Source organism: Anas acuta, chromosome 2 (assembly GCF_963932015.1).
Source record: "Anas acuta chromosome 2, bAnaAcu1.1, whole genome shotgun sequence".
Taxonomy (NCBI): domain Eukaryota; kingdom Metazoa; phylum Chordata; class Aves; order Anseriformes; family Anatidae; genus Anas; species Anas acuta.
In genome coordinates this window covers 114361525-114386845 of record NC_088980.1, presented here as the reverse complement: position 1 = coordinate 114386845, position 25321 = coordinate 114361525, and the positions used below count along the sequence as shown (strand labels likewise).

At 42.4% G+C, this 25321-nt stretch overlaps 1 protein-coding gene across 1 annotated transcript in view; it reads left to right on the top strand.

Annotated features, from left to right (window-relative positions):
• Positions 1–25107, top strand: part of DSG2 (desmoglein 2) — a 29537-nt gene extending 4430 nt beyond the window's left edge. Inside the window, exons 2-15 of the mRNA XM_068671811.1 lie at positions 3115–3150; positions 4094–4228; positions 6935–7093; positions 9630–9774; positions 11519–11679; positions 12472–12606; positions 12748–12933; positions 13840–14099; positions 14961–15103; positions 15806–16033; positions 17322–17552; positions 18554–18678; positions 19764–20144; positions 22286–25107. Coding sequence (XP_068527912.1) covers positions 3115–3150; positions 4094–4228; positions 6935–7093; positions 9630–9774; positions 11519–11679; positions 12472–12606; positions 12748–12933; positions 13840–14099; positions 14961–15103; positions 15806–16033; positions 17322–17552; positions 18554–18678; positions 19764–20144; positions 22286–23308 — 3348 coding nt within the window. The 3' untranslated portion in view covers positions 23309–25107. The remainder of the gene's footprint in view (positions 1–3114; positions 3151–4093; positions 4229–6934; positions 7094–9629; positions 9775–11518; positions 11680–12471; positions 12607–12747; positions 12934–13839; positions 14100–14960; positions 15104–15805; positions 16034–17321; positions 17553–18553; positions 18679–19763; positions 20145–22285) is intronic.
• Positions 25108–25321: the final 214 nt, after the last annotated feature.

Here is a 25321-nt window from a genome sequence, read left to right as displayed (position 1 = left end):
ACCAGTCGAAGAGAAAAAGAAATATTCACTGACTGACTTCAATGGGAAATCACCTTTTATGAGCCTCCTTTTCCTTAGGCCTTAAGATCAATAATAATCAATTGAAGAAATTGCAAAAAGTAGGTAGATATAATAGTGCTGAGGACAATAAAAGTATTTGCTTGTCTAGTTGGAGGCCCGTAACGCGCTGAGTACCCCAGGGGTCAGTACTGGGTCCAGTCCTGTTCAACATCTTCAGTAATAGTCTGGGTGGTGGGCTAGAGTGCGCCTCAGTAAATTTGCAGATGGCACAAAACTAGGGGGAGCAGCTGACTCAGCAGAGAGCCATGCTGCCATCCAGGGGGACCTCGACAGGCTGGAGCACTGGGCCAACAGAAACCTTCTGCAGTTCAGCAAGAAGTGCTGAGTCCTGCAGCTTGGGAGGAACAGTCCCAGGCACCAGGACATGCCGAGGGCACCCGTCTGGAAAGCAGCTCTGCAGAGAAGGACCTGGGAGTCCTGGTTGACACCAAGTTGAACATGAGCCATCAGTGTGCCCTTGCTGCTAACAAGGCTAACAGTGTTCTTGGCTGCAGCAGGCAAAGCATTGCCAGGGGTTGAAGAATCATAGAATCATAGAATATCCTGAGTTGGAAGGGACCCTTAAGGATCATCAAGTCCAACTCTTGACACCGCACATGTCTACCCAAAAGTTCAGACCATGTGACTAAGTGCACAGTCCAATCTCTTCTTAAATTCAGTCAGGCTCGGTGCAGTGACCACTTCCCTGGGGAGCCTGTTCCAGTGTGCAACCACCCTCTCTGTGAAGAACCCCCTCCTGATGTCAAGCCTAAACTTCCCCTGCCTCAGCTTAACCCCATTCCCGCGGGTCCTGTCACTGGTGTTAATGGAGAAAAGGTCTCCTGCCTCTCGACACCCCCTTACGAGGAAGTTGTAGACTGTGATGAGGTCTCCCCTCAGCCTCCTCTTCTCCAGGCTGAACAGGCCCAGTGCCCTCAGCCGTTCCTCGTACGTCTTCCCCTCCAGGCCTTTCACCATCTTCGTAGCCCTCCTCTGGACACGCTCCAACAGTTTCATTTCCTTTTTATACTGTGGTGCCCAGAACTGCACACAGTACTCAAGGTGAGGCCGCACCAGTGCAGAGTAGAGCGGGACAATCACCTCCCTTGACCTACTAGCGATGCCGTGCTTGATGCACCCCAGGACACGGTTGGCCCTCCTGGCTGCCAGGGCACACTGCCGGCTCATATTCAACTTGCTGTCAGAAGGTGATCCTTTCCTTCTACTCGGCACTGCTGAGGCTGCACCTGGAGTGCTGTGTCCACTTCTTGGTTTCTCAAGTTCAAAAGAGACCTGGACACACATACTGGGTAGAATCCAGTGCAGGGACACAAAAATGGTAAAGGCACCTGAGTATCTCTTCTACAAGGAGAAGCTGAGAGAGTTGAGCTTCAGCCAGGAGAAGAGGAAGCTCAGGGGGGATCTCATCAATGGCTGTAAATACCTGAAGGGAGGGTGCAATGGTAATAGATCCAGGCTCTTTTCACTGGTGCTCCCTGCCAGGACAAGAGACGGTGGGCACCAGCTGGAACAGAAGAGGTTCCATCTAAACATCAGGAAGCACTTCTGGGCTATGTGTATGGAGCACAGGTTGCCCAGAGAAGCTGTGGAGATCTTTGGAGATCTTTGAAAGCCACCTGGATCTGGTCCTGGTCCTGAGTGGCCCTGCTTGGGCAAGGGGGTTGGTCCAGGTGACCTCCAGAGGTCCCTTCCAGCCCCAGTCATCCTGTAATGCTGTGATCTACTTACACAAAGCTCAAAAGCTGTTTGTTGATTTCATCTGCCATAATAACCTACTTTTTGTCCTTGGTGTTTCAAAATGCTACATTTTTGCCACATTAAAAAAAATTTGTAACTTGCAGAGAGTCTTTGGGATGGATGTAAACACAGGGGCTCTGAGAATTCAGTGGAGGCTCTAGTTGCTTACATCTAGCATGAGGCAACAAACTTGGTGTTTGAGGGTGTGTGTAGCTATCCTGGACTCTTAGTGGAAGAAGAGGTGGATACTGCCAGTACTGAATGTTGTCACATAATGGTTTGTATTTACTTGCTAGCATTCACATCTCAGTGTTGGTTATGTAGGAGATGGATGTATGCCAATCATTCTCCCAAATTACATGCGTAAAGCCTACTTGGGGTGAATCTAGACCATACTCTGTTAGGAAAATCAACACTGGAAAAATTATCATCTGACATCTGATCACGGGCTGTCAGAAATTCTTTTGTTCTCTGTCTCTCAGACTCAGTAAGCCAAAAGACATCAGTGCTGGCATGCAGATAATGCAACTGGAGAAAAACAAAGTCTGTGCTAGAAGTTTAACTATAGCTGCAAAATATGTCCTGCTGTCATGATTTACACAGAACTTGCAGTGATCTTAGGCAAGCAAGGTATTTTAAAACTTGAATAAAAACTATATTAACTCAATGGGTCTATTTGTTTCTTGATCCCTTACACAGACGTAGATGTTTGGGAAACTGTATAATGTGTTTTGTGATGCACAATGTTATAGCAAGAGAAGTTTGAAGTAAAGGAGCTGTGTCTGTCATTGATACTTCAGCAGATATTTTGTTATGTCCTTGATTTTAAATATTTAACCCATTTTGTTCTTGTATGTGGGTGGTAACCCACCACAGCCTGGATAATCCATGATTTGCCCAGAAGAGAGATTTTCTTCAGGGTACTCCTGGCAACCAACACTCACTGCAATCTATGGAAAATTCCCATCATTTTGTAATGCTGAAGGATTACTCAATGCTTTAAAAGAAAATAAAAAAGTTGTTGTTTAAAAAAGTCTATTTAAAAAGCCTGACTGCTTATCTGCTTACTGCAGGGAGAAAAGTGCAAAACATTTATTTGTGCTAAATTTTATAATTGTAGTGTATGCTTTTAATGGGAGTGCTTATGGGTAAATTTTTCAGAAGCCATTATTAGTAAATAGTGATTGATAGAGGTCAGGTTTCTTATTCTTTATGGCTTTGCTTAGGTTGTAAGTTAGGTTTACTTCTGCTAAAGTGACATGGAATTAATAATGGTTATTGTAACTTTCTTTTCAGATCTGTTTGAATTATGGAAGTGGACTCCATTGGAAGGTAGGAAATAATGAAAACCTGTTTTTCTTTATCAGTGCCTGAAGAAGTATTCTCTGATCAAAGAGCAAGGGTCAAAGATGTGCTTTACTTCAGTTGATAGGTACCTCGAGTTTTACCCATTTTTTCTGAAAAATGAAAACTGTATAAGGGGTAGCGAAATGAAAGCAGAAATGTAAGAATAGGGCCAATTCTACATCCATCAAACTGAGTGACATTCAACTTCAGGAAGCTTTACTTAAAATGTTACATCTGTAGATTATTTTATTTTTTTTAACTTTCCATAAATGAAATCAACTGCAATGGTACGGAAGGTATTCAGTATGGATCTGGAAACCAACAGACACAGCCAGGACTAAGCTGGGCATAAGGAAGAGGGGTTTCAGTGACAATGAGGCTGAGAAAGGATAGCTGAGACAGTGGACAGCTAATACACGAGCATGTTGTAGGATCATGTATTAGAGAGGAGGCAAATATTGATATTTGTATTGATAGGATGCCAAATGGTATAATGAGGCAGAAGTGGTGGGTTTTAGCAGCAGTAATGGCAAACCTCTTCCTATATCTGGTGACAAGCACTTAAATCAGCCAGAACAATATATTTTCACCATGGGAATATGCTCATATATTTAAAGCCTGTTTTTTATACATCTGTGTTGATGAAAAGATTACTATACTTTTTCTATTCAAACAACTTGAGGAACATACAGCTTTTAAATTGTGGCTCTAGAGGCTAACACTGCTCCATGATTTCAAAGGCACTAGCTATTGAAAGAGTCTGTAGTCTCCTTGGAAGAAAATGAATGGTAAGGTCAGCATGTGTTTTGGGCAGGCAGAATGCCCAGGTTACACAAAAGCTATTCAAAGGTCTGGGCTACAGCAGCAACAAAGCATTCATCATAAATGGCTAGATGTTATGCTGATGTTCAACCTTGTTTTTTTGCAGGTTTATGATCGAAGTGGCCGGAGTGGCATGTTGTCTCATCCCAACAGCCTTGTTAGACAGAAGCGAGAATGGACAGTCCCTCCAGCTTTCATACGGGAAGAGGAAGACAATTCATACAGGAATCCAATTGCTAGAGTAAGCTTGGAAAAGAGATAAAAACAGAATACACAAAAAAATAGAGATGAAAATGTAGAATAAGGATGTGACTGTCCTAAACACAGACACAAATATTTATTGAATTTTAATGAACTATTGAATCTCAGTAGAATGTTGGCACATTTCTTTCTCTTTCCTTCTTTCAGATGAGTTACTCTGAAGCCTGATTTGGCTCAGTCTCTCATCTGTTCCCAGCCAACAATTTTCATAATACTTTTCATAATACAAGAATCCTTGAGTTTGGTTTTTTTCACTCCATCACCCCTACTCAGCTATGGTTGAAGTTGGCAAGTGGTTCCCAAAACTGCTGGTGTACATGGTTGTATAGAAATCATGTACGTAATTGGATAGAAAGCTGTACCTGCCGCATGATTATATATGCCTAATTTTTTTAAGAAAGTAGACTAAAAATAACCGAGGTGTCAGTCCTGTAGTGGCACGCTGATACACGTTTGGTTTAGCACTAGTGTTGAAACCTGAATTCACCACAGCGGTCACTTCAGCATATATATTGACTGCAGATGGTAGTAGGCTGTTATCCTCTGTGTGGACTGACCCTTGATGGTGATGCAGGTGCAATGAAATGTGCTTCTCCAGATGTTTCATGTAGTTCAGGTGTTTGGTGAGAGCAGAGGAAAGGTATAATCTCTAGTCTATGCAGCCCCTTCAGTTCTGGTCCCACTCAATAGCCAGGACTTGTCCTGGCTATCGGGGGAGGTCCCAGCTGACTGGCAGATAGCAAATGTGACGCCCATCTACAAGAAGGGCCGGAGGGCTGACCCGGGAAACTACAGGCCTGTCAGTTTGACCTCAGTACCAGGGAAGCTCATGGAGCAGATCCTCTTGAGAGTCATCATGCGGCACTTGCAGGGCAAGCAGGCGATCAGGGCCAGTCAGCATGGGTTTATGGAAGGCAGATCCTGCTTGACGAACCTGATCTCCTTCTATGACAAAGTGACGCGCTGGGTGGACGAGGGAAAGGCTGTGGATGTGGTCTACCTTGACTTCAGCAAGGCTTTTGACACCATCTCCCACAGCATTCTCCTCAAGAAACTGGCTGCTCTTGGCTTGGACTGGCGCACGCTTCGTTGGGTTAGAAACTGGCTGGATAGCCGGGTCCAAAGAGTCGTGGTAAATGGAGTCAAGTCCAGTTGGAGGCTAGTCACTAGTGGCATTCCCCAGGGCTCGGTGCTGGGGCCGGTCCTCTTTAATATCTTCATCAATGATCTGGACGAGGGCATTGAGTGCACCCTCAGTAAGTTTGCAGATGACACCAAGTTAGGTGCGTGTGTCGATCTGCTCGAGGGTAGGAAAGCTCTGCAGGAGGATCTGGATAGGCTGCACCGATGGGCTGAGGTCAACTGCATGAAGTTCAACAAGGCCAAGTGCCAGGTCCTGCACCTGGGGCGCAATAACCCCAAGCAGAGCTACAGGCTGGGAGATGAGTGGTTGGAGAGCTGCCAGGCAGAGAAGGACCTGGGAGTGATGGTGGACAGTCGGCTGAATATGAGCCAGCAGTGTGCTCAGGTGGCCAAGAAGGCCAACAGCATCCTGGCTTGCATAAGAAATAGTGTGACCAGCAGGGCTAGGGAAGTGATTGTCCCCCTGTACTCGGCTCTGGTGAGGCCGCACCTCGAGTACTGTGTTCAGTTTTGGGCCCCTCGCTACAAGAAGGACATCGAGGTGCTTGAGCGGGTCCAGAGAAGGGCGACCAAGCTGGTGAGGGGCCTGGAGAACAAGTCCTATGAGGAGCGGCTGAAGGAGCTGGGCTTGTTCAGCCTGGAGAAGAGGAGGCTCAGGGGCGACCTTATCGCTCTCTACAGATACCTTAAAGGAGGCTGTAGCGAGGTGGGGGTTGGCCTGTTCTCCCACGTGCCTGGTGACAGGATGAGGGGGAACGGGCTTAAGTTGCACCAGGGGAGTTTTAGGTTAGATGTTAGGAAGAACTTCTTTACTGAAAGGGTTGTTAGACACTGGAACAGGCTGCCCAGGGAAGTGGTGGAGTCACCATCCCTGGAGGTCTTTAAAAGACATTTAGATGTAGAGCTTAGGGATATGGTTTAGTGGGGACTGTTAGTGTTAGGTCAGAGGTTGGACTCGATGATCTTGAGGTCTCTTCCAACCTAGAAATTCTGTGATTCTGTGATTCTGTGACTCGTCTTTTTTAAAAAGATGCCCTGTTTCATTTTCAGGCTTTGATCAAATAACTTTAACCTCCTCTGCTGAACTCATTGTTCCAGACTCTTAATGTGTTTGTTTTTTTTTCCCTCCATGGTCTTTTTCCATGTTTTATTTGTCCCCATCCATTTAAGCAGCCAGTTTCCTCCTTTTTCCCTCACTCCAGCTTTTTATCTTAACTCAGTGCTTTTCTAGCCTTTCCAATCAGTCTTCCTTATGCTTGTATGCTGTCCAGCTCTCTTTTGTCCAAGCAGTCCCAATTGTCTCCTACAGACCTCTCCACTCCATGGATCCCAGCTGTTGCCGTACCCATTATGCTCATCTCCCCAGACTAGTCCCTCAGACAAACTAGTTAACTCTTCCTGCATTCATCTCAACATGTTTACCCTCACAGGAATGTAGGAAAACTGCATTTAATGTTAATTTTTGTTTGTTATGAAAATAACAAACTTCTCTGTGTTTTTCAATGCGGTTTTATTTATCAAAGGCTATTTACATTCCTCCTAGATACATTCTGATCGTGAAGATGCAGGGACAGTGGTAATTTATACTATATCTGGTCAAGGAGTAACAGAACCTCCTTATGGATTATTTGTTATCGATGGAAAGACTGGGAACCTGAACATAACAGGAAAGGTTGACAGAGAAAAGACACCAATGCTGTTTGTAAGTTGAATAGTAACCTTTTCGTTATACATGCTCTTAGGCATTTTTTAATTTATTTTGTTTATATTTGTTAACTTCAAGTAGTTTTAACATTTCTGAACATTTATATATGTGCATATAAGTATGTTATGTTAGTGCTAATATTTTTGTTATATATAGTATATATTTCTTTATATTTATCTTCTGTATATGCATTCAATGCTGAAGAGCTCATTAAAGAGGTCAAGACTGGAGGCAGTCCATGCTGCAGTGACCATGCCCTGGTTGAGTTTGTGATCTTGGTAAATACGGGCCTGGCAAAGAGCAAAGTCAGGACCCTGAACTTTTGAAGAATGAACTTCAAGCTATTTAAAGACCTGGTGGATGAGTTCCCCTGTAACACTGTCCTTAGGGACAAAGGGGCTGAACAGAGCTAGCAATTCTTTAAGGATGTTTTCCTTAGAGCACAAGAACTTTACAGCCCCCTGTGTAAGAAAGTGGGCAGGGAGGGCAGACAGCTGGTGTGGCTGAGCAAGGACCTGCTAGTCAGATGGAGGTGCAAGAAGGAAATGCACAGGGAGTGGAAGCAGGGACCTGTGGACTGGAAAGAGCACAGGGATGCTGTGTGGATGTGCAGGGATGGGATCAGGAAAGCCAAGGCACAAATGGAACTGAGCTTGGTAAGGGATGCCAATAGCAGGATTCTATAGCAACATTGCTCAGAAAAGAAGGGCCAAGAAGAGTGTGCCCCCTCTGATGGATGTAAAGGGTGAACTGGTAACAACAGACATGGAGAAGGCTGAGGTACTCAACAACTTCTTTGCCTCGGTCTTCACTGACTGTCAGGCTTCCCACGTCTCTCATTGTCCTGAACCTGTAGATGAGGGCTGGGGGAGCAAAGTCCCACCCACTGTAAGTGAAGAGCACGTTCGAGACCATCTGATGAAACTAAAAAAGTACACATCTATGGGGCCTGATGACATGCATCCAAGGGTCCTGAAGCAATTGGCTGACCCAGTTTCCAAGCCTCTCTCCATCATATTTGAAAAGTCCTGGCAGTGAGACAAAGTCCCTGGTGACTAGAAAAAGGGAAACATCACTCCCATTTTTTAAAAAGGGTAGAAAGGAAGACCTGGGGAACTACAGACTGGTGATCCTCACCCCCGTGCTTGGGAAAATTATGAGATCATGGAACCGATCCTCCTGGAAGCAATGTCAAGACAAATGCAAGACAAAGAGGTGATCTGAGACAGCCAGCACAGGTTCACCAAGAGTAAATCAAGCCTGACCAATCTGGTGGCCTTCTGTGATGGAATGACTGTTACCAGTTGACAAGAGAAGACCAACCGATGTCATCTACCTGGACTTCTGTAAGGCCTTTGACATGGTCCTACATGACATCCTGGTCTCCAGATTGGAGAGATATGGGTTTGATGGGTGGACCATTCAGTGAATAAGCAGTTGGCTTGAAGATTGCACCCAGAGAGTGGTGGTCAATGGCTCTATGTCCAGGTGGAGGCTGGTGATGAGTGGTGTCCCTCGGGGATCTGTCTTGGGACCCGTGCTGTTTAATATCTTCATCAATGACATAGTTCATCAATGACACCAAACAGCAAGTTTGCTGAAGACACCAACCTGAGTGGTGCAGTTGATAACAACAGAAGGAAGGGATGCCATCCAAAGGGATGAGAAGTTTGAGAAGTGGTCCCATGTGAACCTAACGAGGTTCAACAAGTCCAAGTGCAAGGTGCTGTACCTGGGCTGGAGCAATCCCAAACACAAGCACAGACAGGGATAAGAAGTTGTTGAGAGCAGCTCTGTGGAAAAGGACTTGGGGGTTCTGGTGGATAAAAAGCTCAACATGAGCCAGCAGTGCATGCTTGTAGCCCAGAATGTCAACTGCGTCCTGGGCTGCATCAAGAGAGGAACAACAGATTAAGGAAGGTGATTGTGTGCCTCTGCTCTGCCCTTGTGTCCTGGAGTGCTACATCCAGGTCTGGGGCCCCCAGCACAAGAAGGATGTGGGGCTGTTAGAGTGGGTCCAGAGGAGGGCCACAAAGGTGATCAGAGGGTGGAGCACCTCTCCTATGAAGAAAGGCTGAGAGAGGTGGGGCTGCTCAGCCTGGAGAAGAGAAGGCTTCGGGGTGACCTCATTGTGGCTTTTCAGTACTTAAAGGAGGGGGCTTATAGAAAAGATGGAGAGTGACTTCTTGCTCAATCAGATAATGACAGGACAAGGGGGAATTTTTCTAAACTAAAAGAGGGGAGATTTAGATTAGAGGTTAGGAGGAATTTCTTCACTCAGAGGGTGGTGAGGCACTGGCACAGGTTGTCCAGAGAGGTTGTGGATGCCCCGTCCATGGAGGTGTTCAAGACCCAGGATAGATGAGGCTCTGAGCAACCTGATCTAGTGGGTCACATCCCTGCCTATGGCAGGGGGGTTGGAACTAGATGATCTTTAAGGTCCCTTTCAACCCAAGACATTCTGAAATATATATATATACATATATATACACACAGTCACTTGTATTTCTTTATTGTTTATCTATTATTTCAGCTCAGAGGTCATGCATTAGATAAGAATGGAGCAAAACTGGAAGATCCAATAGACCTCCCAATTAAAATTCTGGACATAAATGACAATCCTCCAGTGTTTTCACATGAAGTTTTTGTTGGTTCAATTGAGGAATTAAGTGAAACAGGTAATATGTTCTTTAATTATTTTTTTAATTGTTTTTTTCCCAACTTATGCAAGGACATAAGTGAATGTAATTTTTGCAGCAGCGTATCTGAAGTAACAACAATGCATTCTGTGGCTTGTGTTGGACAGGTTATCCAAGTGTGATTGCAAGCTTTTATTCAGGGCTAAGCTGTGTGGTATGATGAAGGGAAAGTGGATGCATAAAGGCAAGAGAGAACAACACTTCCTCTTATGGCAACTTTTTGTGTCAAAGCTACCACTAACCACGGAACCTGAGTCCTTAAGTACAAACTGCATGGAAAATGTCATCTGGCCTGGCAATTCCAGCCTATTTGGGCTTTAGGAGATCCCAGTACAAGAAGGACGTAGATATATTAGAATTATTAAAGTTATTAGGCCACAAAGATGATCAGAGGGCTGGAGCACCTCTCCTGTGAAGACAGGCTGAGGGAATTGGGGTTATTCAGCCTGAAGAAAAGGCTCCAGGGAGACCGCATAGCAGCCTTCTAGTACCTAAAGGGAGCCTACAGAAACACTGGGGAGAGATTCTGACAGGGTATGCAGTGATAAGACAAGGAGTAATGGCTTTAAACTAAAGAAGGGTAGATTTAGATGAGATATATGGAAGAAATTCTTCACTGTAGGGGTGGTAAGGCACTGGAACAGGCTGCCCAGACAAGCTGTGGATGCCCTGTCCCTGGAGGTGTTCAAGGCCAGGCTGGATGGGGCTTTGAGCAACCTGGTCTGGTGGGAGGTGTCCCTGTCCATCACAAGGGTGTCAGAATTAGATATCTTTAAGGTGTCTCCCAATCCAATGAATCTATGATTCTATGACTCAGCACTGCTGTGCTTAAAATAGCCCTTTGTCTATGGGCTGGAGAAGTACTTTGCTGTTCATAGCATATGATAGTGACCCAAACCTCAGAGAACAAGTTAATGGCAATTTTCCTGTTAATGACAGTAAACGTAAGAGGAGATCTTGAAGCAACAGACTGTTTCCCAGAGTAAAACATCCTAATAAATACCTGACATTGTGTCCATTTCAATGCCATGGTAATCCGAAGACAGAAATTACTGACCATCCATTTATGTGAGGTATTGAGTACCCTTGGCTCTCTTTCAAGTCAGTAGTAGCCATATGGTAAGCATCTCTCTGCCTGAATTGTAGTTAACATTCAAACCCAAGTACTGGCACTGAACACTGAAGTAGACCCCTTCCAAGAGGACAGTATCCTATGCCATGACTTACAAGGGGATTGCAGCGTGGTGGCCACCATGTATTTTGAGTGAAGCTATTGGAGAACATCAGTCAAAACAGAGCAATTGTTTTTATTGGTGTTGGGGTGCAAAAGTCAGTACTGCTCCCTTTAGAATGATGTGAGGGGAAATGCAACTTACTTTCTAAAACATTTCTCTCTTCTCTGTACAGTATTGACAGTTTTCTGTCATATTTCTTAATCAGAACTCTATCAGAGTTCGACCCATTGAACAGTTCTGGTGCATTGAATTCTGTGGGTTGCAGGTGTGTGTTGATAGTGTGATTTTGTTTGCTAAGTGACATACTTTTAACATGATGGATTTCAAGAATGCTTCTTCAGCTCTATTAAATAAATAAGTAAAGGCAAGGGCATTAAAGAATTGTGCAGGACGTCTGACAGCACTCTCTTATCTGTGACATTATAGTTAAATACTTGCCAGTGCAGTGCAGCATAACCAAATACTCAATTTTGTTTGCTTTTTTTCAGGTACAATTGTAATGAAGATAAATGCAACAGATGCAGATGAACCAAACAACCCGAATTCCAAAATTGCTTTCAGGATCATATCCCAAAACCCTAGTTCTGCATTCAGCATGAATAAAGATACTGGAGAGGTTCGAGTAGCAACAATAAACCTTGACAGAGAGGTAAAAAAAAAATAATAATAATTTATCAGTTAACAACATTCTTCTACTATCTGTTATATCACTTTTTTTTATTTCACCCCACTTGGGATAAAAGGACAATTTCTTGCCTGGCTGATGTGAATTTTGTGGGGACTGTGGGAGGGGCTGAGAGAAAGCTTTCATTCACCTTGTCACCTCCCTAGCAGTTCCAGCCCAATGGCTGTTGCTTTCTGACCTTCCTGTATATCCAAGGGATCATTTTGTTGCTGGTGAATGTGTGGCAAGGACAATCCAGATCACCACCTGCAGAGCTGCTGATTGCGTATAGAGTAGCCTGCTATGCAAATTTTGTTACAAAGATTAAGGATGGGTGCTGCTGTGAAACAGTGTTGAAAACCACTTATTACCAGCAGTTTTCCTTATGCTCGCATGTATTTTCACTGGCCAGCAGATGGTGATGTTTATGCTAGCATTCTGTATCTGAGGACAACATCTCTGAATCTAGCCCTGCCCTAACATGCAGATATGTTCCTGTCCCTGTTCATGGCCGATCAAATTTTGTCATTCTCCATTTGAGCACAGTCTAATTCTTTGAGGAAAATACAGAACTCAGAAATTCTTTTCTAAGCCTCAGCTCTACTGTAATAGAGACAGTTGTACGTGAGATTTAATACTGGCTAGAGAGATATTATAACTGGCTATTGCATGAGAGGGATGACCAAAATATGATGGCAATAATACCTCAAAGAAGAAAAAAAGCCTGTTTAAGCACTTCTTATTTTATTTTTTTTATTTATTTATTTTTAACAACAGACACAAAGTAGCTATTCTTTGGTGGTAGAGGCAAAAGATCTTGATGGTGCATCAGGTGGAAATAAAGCAACATGTTCTTTAGAAATCAAGATTCTGGATGTCAACGACAACCTGCCTGTGGTTCAAGGTCATGCAGTAAGTACATTTATCACGATACTTGGATTGTTCCTATACCTGCTGGTATCTCATTGCTTAATAAGATGTTATGCAAACCTTCTTGCATTAATGAAGTAAATTGTGACATCTTTTTAAAGAGGAGATTTTTTTTGATTGCAGTTTGAAGGAAGCATTGAAGAAAACAGAGCAAATGTGGAAATTATGCGAATAAAAGTGTTTGATAAAGATGAAGAGTTTTCTGATAACTGGCTGGCGAATTTTTCATTTGTTTCTGGTAATGAAGGTGGCTTTTTTCGTATAGTAACAGATACCAAAACAAATGAAGGAATTTTGACTCTTGTAAAGGTTAGTATATTCTTCAGAAAGTCTTCTACATACTAGAATAAATGATTCTTTTTAGTATAAATTGACACACAATTTATATGCAGTAAGTAAACTGTAAATTTACATGGTGGATATTCCTCCTTTGTCATACCTTTTTGTGCTCTATTCAATAATTCTGTACAAGATAATGATTCTGTCCAGCTTTGCCCTTAACTTTCCGTGAGATGGCAGATATATCCAGTGGGACAGAAGTCCCCAGACTTTCCTTGTTGTTGGGTAGCAGTGCTAGCACATACTCTGTAAGCTTTCTCACATTCTTGCTATCCTTGCTGGTCTCAGTTTAATTTTCTTTATTTCCCATGGCCACAGATAGACTCCTTATTTTACAAATTTCCATGAAATTTTCACTGCTCTCTGATCCACAGGAACTGAAGATGCATAGTGCCCTACGTTTTCTTTTTTGCTGTGCTGGTTTTATCTGAAAATTTATAATTATTTTAAATGTGTATATGAATATTTTTATATATATACATATATATACATATACATATAGTATATATACATATATATATAAACATTACTGAAGTAACTGCATTGGTTGAAAAAAATTGGAAGAGCAGAGTAATTCTGAGTACTGATTCACTGAAGGCAAAGACAGAATATACGTGTGGGACTCATTGTACCTTCTCTAAATTAGTTAAAATTGAATAACATCAAGTTATAACTATGGTGCCATCCATAAAAAATGAGATATGCACTCTTCAAGAGTTAAAGCTTTTTATATTGAGAGTAACATGTTAAACAACAGTTCTTTTCACTGTAGCATCCTTCACCAGTATTATTTAAATATTAAATGTCTGAATGTTTTCTGGGTATCAAATCCTATCAAATTCTGAGTTTTTCTTTGTTTGTTTTTGATTGCTCTAGGAACTAAACTATGAAGAAATGCAAAGCCTGAACTTGGGTGTTGTTGTTACAAACAAAGCAGAATTCCATAAGTCAATTAAAAACAGTTATAAAGCACAAACAATTCCCATCAAAATTAAAGTGATTAATGTGCGGGAAGGCCCTGTATTCCCCGGTGGCACAAAAATTATTACTGCAAGTGAGAGCCTGCGAGTAACCCAGATTATTGGACAGTATCAAGCACTTGATGAAGACACAGGAAAAGTAGCAACGAACATAAAGTAAGAGTCTTTTTATAACCATCATAACTGAGCATGTCACATCTTACTGAAAAATATGGTAACTGAACTGAGATAATTTCCAAGGCAATCTGTTTTCTACTATGCACAATTTACACCTAAAAGAACATCTTCACCATGAGTATTCTATTATGCAGAAAGTTGTTGGCTTGAAAATCCTATGTTTTGTCATATATGGTGAGCCAAGAGTTCGTGCTGAAATTATCTGTGCTTGCTTGCCATTTGTCATGCCTTTCTGTTTTTGAGAGCATGTTTGCTCATTTGACTTCATTGACTGCAGAAACATTAGGAAGGAGTAGGCAGAAACACACAGAAATTGGACAAAAAGGGTGTTAGGGTAGATAAGTCCGCATGCACGTGCATGCAGCTGTGTTTAGATTTTTGAATCACAGCTCTTCAGCTAAAATCTTGAGCTGCCATTTAGAAATGGTGTGGACTGGCAGAGGTGCATAACTAGACCTGGGTCCCTTTCCCCCATGCCTCTAATGCTGCCTCTTTGGGTGGCTGCTGTTCTTCCAGTGCTGGGAGCAAGGTCGGGGGAAGGAGACCACCATGGCCAGCAGCAGGTTCCCCTCCTGCTTGGTTCTCACTCCCTGAACCTACCTTTTATAACACTGCTACACCTACATTCCTTAGGGAAAAGCAGGTTTCAACATTCAGGGGAGGTTTATAATCTTAGGTTAATAGTTCAAACCAATTACAGTGGCAGGAGCATTAGGCCTTGGCCTAGGGGGTTGGTCTCTGCTCTAAATGAAGAGCGAGCATAATGTGAAGCTGCTTTTTCTGGTGATGGTTGTTTTGATCTTTATAAATGTGTACATCTTTATATGTGATCTTAATCAGATACATCAAAGGAAGAGACGTAGCAAACTGGATCAACATAAATACAGTTACAGGTGAAATTCAACTTGCCAAAAGCCTTGATTACGAATCACAACATGTAGTAAACGGCACCTACACTTTCACCATGTTGGGTGTAACTACTGGTAAGTTTAGAGGGTTTTGTTTTTGTGCTGCTTGGTCAGATATATTTTGTTAATTTTCTGTTCATTTAGGACTTAGTTTGTCTTTCTATAACTACGGTTGGCTTAACCTCCCTATCTTTAACTGCCTAAAAGTTAGGCACCTAGTGCCATTTCCCATAGGCTCTGTATTTGGAGGAGAGACATGGGCAACTCTGTGAAATGGAATGAACCTTGGACTGGGTTCTTGGGATGCCTGTTTCTCTTTGGCTGTCTGGAGGTGAACTGTTACAAGAAGTTCTGTAAAGATTTATATTGACAGGAAAATACCCTGTTAAGGTGGAAAATACCTGCTTCTCACTATGATAATGGGCAGATTTCAGAGTCTTAAATTTTCTGGAAAGCTAAGTGAGAAAGACTCTTCAATCTTCTTGTACATCTAATAAGAATTCTCTTTACAATCTGCATGTTATTGTGTAACTATACAAAAAAATGTTTTTTAAGATAGTAAAACTTGCCTTCAGAAGAATTTTGTCAACATGTTTCTTGACATTAAGAATGAAATATTGCTCCTATAAAATCTAGTGAGAGCACTTCCAACATGTTTCTCATTTCTTGAACTTACTTCAGAAGTGTTTGTGTTTTGGAAAATACTATTTTTATTTTAAGATGAAATTTCAGTACTTGTCAAATATTGATTTCATTTTTCATATTTTCTAACCTTAGATCTTCCTGCGAAAACAGTCACTGGCACAGTTGTTATTCAAGTTAAAGATGAGAATGATAACTGCCCAATTATTGAGAACCCAGTGCAGACTGTGTGTTCAGATGCAAAACTAATTGATGTAACAGCTAGTGATTTGGATAGTTACCCCAACAGTGCTCCCTTCACTTTCACTATCATTGATGAGCCAGAAGGGACAGCAAAAAATTGGATAATTGCATACAGAAATGGTAAGAAAATATATTTTGAATTACTAGCAGTTCTCTGGAGTTGCATAGGAATGTTGCACTTTGCTAATTACAATCAAACTGACACTTTGGCTGATCCACACACACACACAACAACAACAACATACAAAGTCAGATGAGAAGATTCTTTGCCTATGTTCTGCTCTTGCTTGATGACCTCTGTATGTAGTAACCAGGATTTCACGGGTGGCATTGAGATTGAGGTACATTCCCATCTTCCCACAAAAAGCATGCAATGTTGGAGGACGCTTTTCTTTAAAACTGAGCTAGGAGATACGGTTGTTAATTGGCTGTAGTTACTCCAACGTCTTTTTAAAATAAAAATAAAAAAAAAAAAAAGAAAAAAGGAAAAAATCCATCTGCAAAGTGTGGGTCTTGAAAAGAGGAAATACAGTGTAACCTGTCCAAGATTATCCAGTGCAGTAGAACATAATCATAAAAGTCTTTATTCTTATCAAGTAGTTCATGCTGTCCACAAAGCAGCATGAATTGTTAAATCATACTTAATTTTAATGAGTATTTCAAAATGAGATGAGCATTTTCTTCTTACATTCCTATTCATATAAACCTACGAAATACTTGGAAGGAAGATTGAAGGCACAAGAAGTTCTTTTTCTTAGATTCATTCTTATCATCCATAGTCCTACAGCATAACACTACAAAGCAGTCAGCAGAGTTGTCCCAGTCACAACTAAGGATAAAAAAGAAATCTTCTTACGTTTCCTTACACTGCTTGTAGCCAGACTAGCAGTAATTGTAGAGATCACAACTTTTCAAAACAGGTTGGTGTTCCACAGCTGGGATTATCTGGGCATCTCTTGCCTAGTCCTGTCCTCAACATGGGGCAGCTGCAGGATTAGTATTGGTTAGTATTCTGGCTACCTGGTCTCTGCCAGTGGCCTACAACAGATTAATCTCCTAAAGACTGACAGTGTCTTAGGGGAATTCAGACTTTAGCTGTCTGGATGAAGTGAAGATTAGTGCTATGTAAGCAGCTGGTTAGTCTTACATGATGGGTCTGCTGATGTGAAGCTCTTCCATAGTTATCTGAGACTGCAAGTGAGCAGGGCTGCTTTGTTACCACATGAATTACTTGATAAGAGCACACATGCTGTACCAGCAGCTCTGAATTTAAGGTGATTGCATTGGGAGATCCTAACTGGAGGGGACTTGTTGGGATTTTGAGAACGTTTACAGGACTTAACTTTTTGTTCACTTTTTTCTTGTGTGCTTTTTTTCTTCTTTCTTTAACCACACCATTCTGACTCAGACACCAGTGTGCAGCTGGTCCCCCAGAACCTGAAGGTGGGCAGATCTGAAGTTCCTCTCTTAATACGGGATTTACAAGGGTTGAGCTGCACTCAGCGGCAGTCCCTGCAACTGACTGTTTGTACGTGTGCAGCTGATGGTGGATGCAAAGACAAACTTATTTCCAATGCGTCAGTGGGCCTGGGACCAGGAGCAGTTGCACTAATCATCTTGGCGTTTTTACTTCTGCTACGTAAGTAATTGTTTCACGTTATCTCAGAAGAACTATGAATATGTTGCGCAAGGCACCAAGGAAGAAACTGTCCCACTCCCAGGTTTTATCATCTTGAGTAAACTCCTAGTCTGTGTGAAGTCATGGCAAATCTCCAGTTAATTTTGGTGACATCGACATTTCACACTCAAAGCATTTCAAGCTGTGCGTTTTGAAATGAATATGTACAACTTTAATATTTGTTTATGATGCCATAATAACAAGGGAGAAGCACTAAGGGATCCTTTTAGTGTTTCCCACACTTACCTCTGTGAACCCTAACTTCCCACTTAAACTGCAGCACTCTCTCAATGCTTATCGCCCTCATTACAGACCCGGATCTGGTTCCTTACTCTGAGTAGCAAATGAAGTTGTTCTTTGGTAAGACAACACAGCAGCTCAAAAATAAGAAATACCTGTAATCATATTACGGCCATATATATACCAGTGCTGCACTTGAAATGGCAATAGTTCATTGCTTGTATTGGCAGCAATCTAGCAAGACAAAATTAATTCCACAGGAAGATGTTTTCCTCTTGAAACTGGATTATTTTGAGCCCCTCAGGTAATGCTGAAGGCGTGTCATAGGATTGGTGAGGTGAAATCCATATAAGTTTTGTCTCGATCTAGCAGTAACAGAACAGGAGGAGTTGGAAATGCTGAGGTTGTACAATGATATTTAGGGGCTGGTTTTGCTATATGAGATCTTCAATAGAAGTTTAGATAAATACCTGCATGTGGTTATCTGCAGAAGTGACAGGTTAATTAACAGTTTACTATTCAGGAAACCATTCTGGCACATGTTTCTAGGAAATAACCTTGAATGTTTAGGAATTTGTCTGCAGTCTTTATTAGCCCTCATGATCATGAACTCATTAAAGATAGATTTCTATATAGGAGCTCATCAGACTTTAGCATTTGCTGTTACTCTGCTTTGACCCTAATCTTCCCATAAGTAATGTCAGACTGATGTTTCCCTGCAGTTCTTCCACTGCTATTGCTGTTGTGTCCATGTGGCTCGGGAGCAAAGGGATTTGCTGCAATACCAGACTGCAGTGAAGAGGTGTTGCGTAAATGGAACAGCGAAGGAGCAGCTCCTGAAGAGAAGGCATGTTTCTCTAATAGCATTTCTCTTTGATTTCCATCCAGCTGTTCAGTTTTGCACTTGGCATCTCCTCCACATTATGGGCTGATGTTTCAAACCTGCACAGCAGATTTTAACCACACATAAGCATTAATTAAAGTTAACCCTATCAGGCTCAATGAAGGATGCTTGGAAGGTGAATTCCAGCAGCAGCTCTAGAAAATACCAACTGTAGTGCTTAAATTCCAGAGTAAAGGCAAAGCAATCAAGCAAATGCTGATAGTATCTGAGCATAAGATAGAAGTGTGGGAAAAGCATCCATGCTATAAAGAGTGAAGTATTTGCATCTGCAAGCATGGAATGTTTTCTGCCTATTTGGGAGTAAAGCAGTGAAAGAACAGGTTGTAAAGCTTAGCTTCCCATCACTGGTTTAAATTTGCAGGTTGCATTTTAAATTACTTCCTTGTGTGTTACTCTTCTTAAACAAAGCAAAACTCTTACTGAAGAAAAAGGGGGAAGGGAGAGAAAAAAACATCAAATATACAGAAAGAACAGTGAATGCAAAACATGTTTGCTCTTTCTTGTTATCCTACACAACCCAAAAAACAAAACGCATGACACTGTCCTGCTTTTGCACAATAATGAAGAAACAAGTAAAAGACTTTGATTTGGGCACAGAAAATTCATGATGAAAAATGACAAACTTTACAGGGAAGCCAAACTGCTAGAAAAGACGAAAAGGCCAGGTAACTCCATGGACAAAGCAGGCAATGCACACTTCCCCAAAGCTGGGCATAGTCTTTTTTTGGAACAGCTGAATGCCCTGGAGATTTGCAGCCTTCCTCCCCAGCCCCTTTCACTCCCAACCCTTTCAGTTTTAAGAAAACAAAAACCTATAGAAACACTTCTGTGATCCTCCTTGGGAACACAGTCATGGAAGCTGCACCCTCTTTCAGGAGGCCCTTTGCAGCAACATGTATAAGTGCAAATTCAAACATGTAAGACAGCACCCTCCCAGGTCCCACCCAGCCCTGCTGCTGGTTTGGTGAGTTCCGTGTGCTAGACAGCCCAGCTTTAATGTCACATCCTAATTTGTGTTGTTCATGCAGCTATTGCAAAGCATCATCCCACCCACTGCACTGGGGAACTCTAAAGGAGTGACTGCTGGAGCAGCAGCAGCAGGAGCAGCAGCAGGAGCAGCAACAGGAGCAGCAGCAGCAGGAGGAGGAATGAGTGCAGAGGAAGCTGCAGCATGCGGAGGCAGCTCTGCCTCTAATGTAAGAGGGCATTGCAGCATCGTTACCAGGGAAGGATGGGAAGAGCAAAGACATCTCCTTTCTGGTGCTGATTACCATGCCAGAGCTGCAGCAGCTGGAGGTGTTGAAGGCATGGCAGCTGGAGAAGGCAACGTGGTAGCAGCTGGAAGAGGCATGGCGATGGGAACTGCAGGAGCCATGAATGAAGAATTTTTAAGAGACTACTTCAATGAAGTAAGCATATGACCTGAGAATAACAGTATACTGAGATTTACACTTAGGACTGTGAAATGCCATTTATGTTGTTACAAACACAGACAAATAGGTTTGTGTATGTGTAAACAATCCCAATAATGGTCAATGTTGCGTGCATGTGGGTGGAGGCATTAAGGATTTGGGTGTTAGGCTCACGTGTAGGATGTAGACCTTGACAATGCTCAGTTTTGTAGCATCTTAGGTTGTTCACCAAATCTCCAATGGCAAGACCCTTCTCTCAAAGCTTGAGATCCAGAATATTCACCAGTGACCAAGGAGCTCCTTGTCCAGGAAGAAGCCATGAAGCAGATGATGTGATAGAAACCTCAGAGATTTGAGCATATGAAACTGTCCTGTAGGGAGGCACCGATGACTCTTCATGAGTCACAGCTGTAGACCTTATCATGGAGCAAGTTTTTGAAAGATAAGCCACAAAAGTCAAATGGTAGAGGGTGGGTCTCCGTATTCAAAATAGCTGATGAAGCAGTGCTGGATTTGTCTGCACAATAGCTTGGGTGAAAGAAGCTTTATCAGAAGCATAGGAGCACATGTTGAAATCCCTTTTCTGAATTATTTTTTTGTTATCTAATCATTGAACAATAGGATAATCCTATTCAATGCAGCTATGCTTCTTTTGTAACACCCATCATAAGTCCTTAGGTTGGTGAGCTACCTATAGGGAAAACTCCACTTCCATAAGCCAAAGAGTGTACAGATCATCCATCACCTCTACAAATAGAACGTTTTCACTCTCTACAGCTGGCTGACAATGGGGCCGTGCAGGGGAGTAGCTGTACAGGTTTGAATCACATCTAGGTGGTTAGTCGACGGAAGGACTTGTGCATCTCCTGAGTGCTCCAGCTACTGGTTTTCTGGGTGAACAGACACAATAGTAGCAATTCTGCTTTCCTGCTGCTCTTTTTGCTTCTGAATGTTAAGGCATACTTAGAGCATAGCTGCCTGCTGAATTCCTGTAGGAGGGCTTAGTAAAGGTTATATATACTATGAGAGGCTAAAAGGTTAGTTAAGATTCTACTCCTCTGGGAGGCTAAAGTACCTCAGAAACAGAAGGAAAAGAAAAAGGAAAAAAAGAAGAAAAAAAAATAGACAGATATCCAAACTGTGTAGTTCAGGTGTGTGCTGATTTCTGTCAAAGCATCTCTGCTTATGTGCCTGCTTCCAGGATCAAATGCAGATAAACATACAGAATCAATTTAGATCTGGATATGTACCCCATTACACATATGCCTGAGCTGATATGCACTCCAGAATTTCAAATGCGTCAGAAGAGTGGTTCTGAGCACAAGCTAGTAACCATATTATGTAAAGCTGGTTCAGCAGCCCCAGAGGATTTGGCTATCTTCACTCCTGGAACTGCAGCTGGTGCAAGAGCATACGAAGATAATTGTGCTAGCATCAGCAGCAGCCCTATTGCAGACACTGCTCTCAGACTGAGCTGGCCCTGGAAGCAATAAAGTCTGAACCCAAAAGCCCACCTTGTTCCAAAATGGTCTGCATAGATCCAGTTTATATGCTGGACCATGTGTCCATGCATGCCAAACCATTTAATTTGGTGATTTATTTGCTGTTTGATTCTTTGGGTGTGATCCTGCAGGCTACACAAGTGAGAAGAGCCATGGCAGGTGATGACATGTCAGCATGTACTAATATGTTTAAATGTGAGGATACTCTCAGGCATGGTTTTGGTACTCTCACACAAAGACCTAGTTATAGATGAAGTTCATTCACTGAACCAAAATACACGTAATATCTTTGTCTGTTTGTGAGGACAGAATAGTATCATAAACAGTAGTCTGGGAGGAAATAGTAGGAGATGGTGATATACCTGAGGCTTTCAATTTAATTCCAAAGTGCTCTGTGTTGTTTTTTAGTTTGTTTGTTTGTTGCTGTTTTTTGTTTTTCTCATACTGTTAAGTTCAGGCTAACTTCAAAAAAGCAAAAAGCAGTTCTAGTACTGTCCTTAGTTCATTTACAGTTGCTGTGGGTTCAGTTAAATTTTATTATGATCCTTTTGACCAACCATGCCTGATTTTTTTTCAAATTTACTGTCTGAAAGTGCCACTAATGATCTTTTGCTTGCTTTTGCTTCCTGTCTTCAGAAAGCTGTCTCTTTTGCGGAAGAAGATGAAGCCCAAGCTGCAAGGGACTGTCTCCTGGTCTATTCCCAGGGGGAGTCTGGCTCCCCCCATGGCTCCATCGGCTGCTGCAGCTTTATTGAGGGCGACTTTGATGACCACTTTCTTGATGATTTAGGAGATAAATTTAAGACTCTAGCAGAAATATGCATAGGTAGACACATCGACATGAAAGATGGTAGCTCCAGGAATGAATCTGCTTTCGGCGTTCATGATGCAAGCTCACAGCTCTTAAATCAGCAAAAAGCTTTCAGCTCCAAACAAGCATTCTCCTCGGGCAGCCACTTCTTGTCCGTCCCGCCAGCACAGGCAGGTGGTGGCATGGGACAAGAGGCTGTGTCCCAGGAGGTGGTCACGGAGACAACCTTCTCGTCACGGTCTGGGCAGCATGACATCTGTCCCCATCCCACATCCTATGCGGAGACCAATGTCACCATGACGGAAACATCCTATTCTGCAGGGGGCCCTGCCCACCCAGCTGCTGTTTTTATAGATCCCCAGTTTTCAGAGAACGTGGTGGTGACAGAGAGGGTGCTGGCCCCTGCATCAAGCTTGCAGGGAATGGTGGAAATCCCCGACCTGCCCTCTGGAAGCAACGTGGTGGTTACGGAAAGGATGGTGAAGTCAGAGGGCCCTAGGGCAGGAACCATGACGGTTCAAGACCTCACCGACTCAAAGTACGTGGTGGTGAGGGAGCGGGAGAGGGTGCTAGTGCCTGCTGGCGAGCAGGGCTCGCTGAGCTTCCCTGCCTTGTCTGAGGGGCAGAGCGTGGTGGTGAACGAGAAGGTCCTCACAACTTCAGGGGGGGCAGGCAGAGCTGAGCGGGCAGACGGTGCCAGCGCAGGAAGGCAAGAGCACGTGCTGATCACGGACTCCCTGCTGAACCAGGTAGGCTCAGCTGTGGAGGGGGCACCTCCTGCCAGCTCCACGCTGAGCAAGTCCTCCAGGGTCACCAAGTACAGCACAGTGCAGTACACCCGCTCCTAAGCGTGGTGCCTATATTTCAGCATGCATCTCACTTTGGGCTTTATCTTGAGACCTGGATTTGTTGGTGCTTTAAGAATGGTGTGGACTTGGGTGTGGTGGCTTCTATCAATGATTGCATCCAAGAAGATAGCAAAGAAGTCTGCTGTTAGCACAGAACATTGGTGACAAAGCTTTGGAATTGCAAAGGTGCAGGAAATGTTTATTTTTGTTGTTTGCTATTTTTGTAACTATTTTGCTATATATATGTTATTTTTATTATGTGGTTAGTGTAATAATACCACAGAACAAAGCTGCATATTATGGGAAAGCAGAAAAAGTCTAAACTCTAGCAAAGCACAAGTTAGGTTTCTAAGCTGTTGTTTAGTCTATGCTAAAGTCCTCCCCCCAGGGGGGCACTGATTTCTCATCATGTTTTTCACCATGTTTTCCATCTGTTACCTTGTGGAGCAGGGCAGCTCCCCGTAGCTGCAGCTGTGGGTCTCTGCACCCTCGTGAATTCATAGGAAATTTAAGAAATCCCTCCTTTCTGACAAGCCTGAATCACCAAAGTCCTTACAGCAGTGGTGTGTTGATCTCCTGAAGGGTTGTTCAAACTTCAGGTTATCAGCATCTGTACCTTAAGCAATCAGTACTTGCTGTCTTTAACCTCTGTACTAATATGCAAGTAACAAAAAGAGCTGAGAACTGCTTTTTTTTTTGTTGTTGTTGTTTTGGCACCTGAGTGTAAAAATTCCATTATGTGTTGCAGATGTAGACTGACATGGAAAAGTAAGCATTTGTATCATTCAGATTTTTCACTGACTCCAAATTAGTTATTTAATAATTAATGAGAAACAGCCAAAACTTACTTTGGCTTTACAGCCAGATTCATTCAGTGGCTTTTGCTAGCAGAGTTTATGGCCCTTAGGAATTTGTTGGATCTGATTTACAAGTGCAATTAATAGATTTCAATTCTATCTGTAAAATCTCAGATAGAAGCAGAGGAATGCAGCCTAATGCATGTTGCACTGACTCCAGCATCAGAACTCCTGTGGCCTTAGCAGTGCCATGCAATGGTAGCTTTCATTAGCTCCAACAAGAATATAGAAATCTCTATATAGTTCTGCAACACTTAATGTTATTTCTCTTTCCATGAAGTCTGTGTGGTGAAATGGAAAGAGTACTGTACTGTTTGGCACTATGTATATATGCACATGTAAATATTTATTTTTATGCAGGTTGAAACATTTTAAAGTGACTTTTATAGGAAAAAACGAGCATACACAAGTTCATGTTTTGTCAGAGTGGAAAGTGTGTTAGATCAGATATTAGTACTGTGTGTATCTCATACCTGTAAAATCAGCAAGCTAGTCATACGGTAATGCAAAGCCCATGGACTTGCGGAGCTTTCCAGTTGTCTCCACCTCTGCTGGATTTTTCATGTAGCTGCAGGCTACATTTTCCATTGATATGTTTTGCCTTTGACTAGAAACACTTTCAGTGTTTTTTGTTTGAGAGTATTTTGTTTGAAGGGTAAGGTGATTCAAACACATAAACATAAAAAGTCGGAAACATGGCTATGCTCAGCAGGGTGCACATAAGCATGGGCTGTTACAGTACATGGAGGAGTACTTACAAGCAAATCAGATGATGAGCTTGCTTAGACCTGTTGCTTATTTCTCTCTCAAACTTTGTTTTTAAATTATATGTCTTTACTTTTAAGCAAGCATACAGTTTTAAGTGGTGACCATTTTTTCCAACAATTAGAGGAAGTGAATTTCTGTATTTTTATGCAATCTGAAATAAAGAACTGTACTGCATTTTTTCTATTCTTTATTCAGCGTTAAGACCAGGTGAAAACTATGACTTTTCCACTGCAAATGAAAAGTTTAAGGATATAACTAAGTTTGGGATTTCCCAAATAGCCTGAAGGACTACCTTAAAGATACAGATACAATAAGTTTCTTTCTTGCTAACTTCTGGAAAAAAAAAAAGAAAAAAAAGAAAAAAAAAAAAGAATTCTGCCTGCTGATT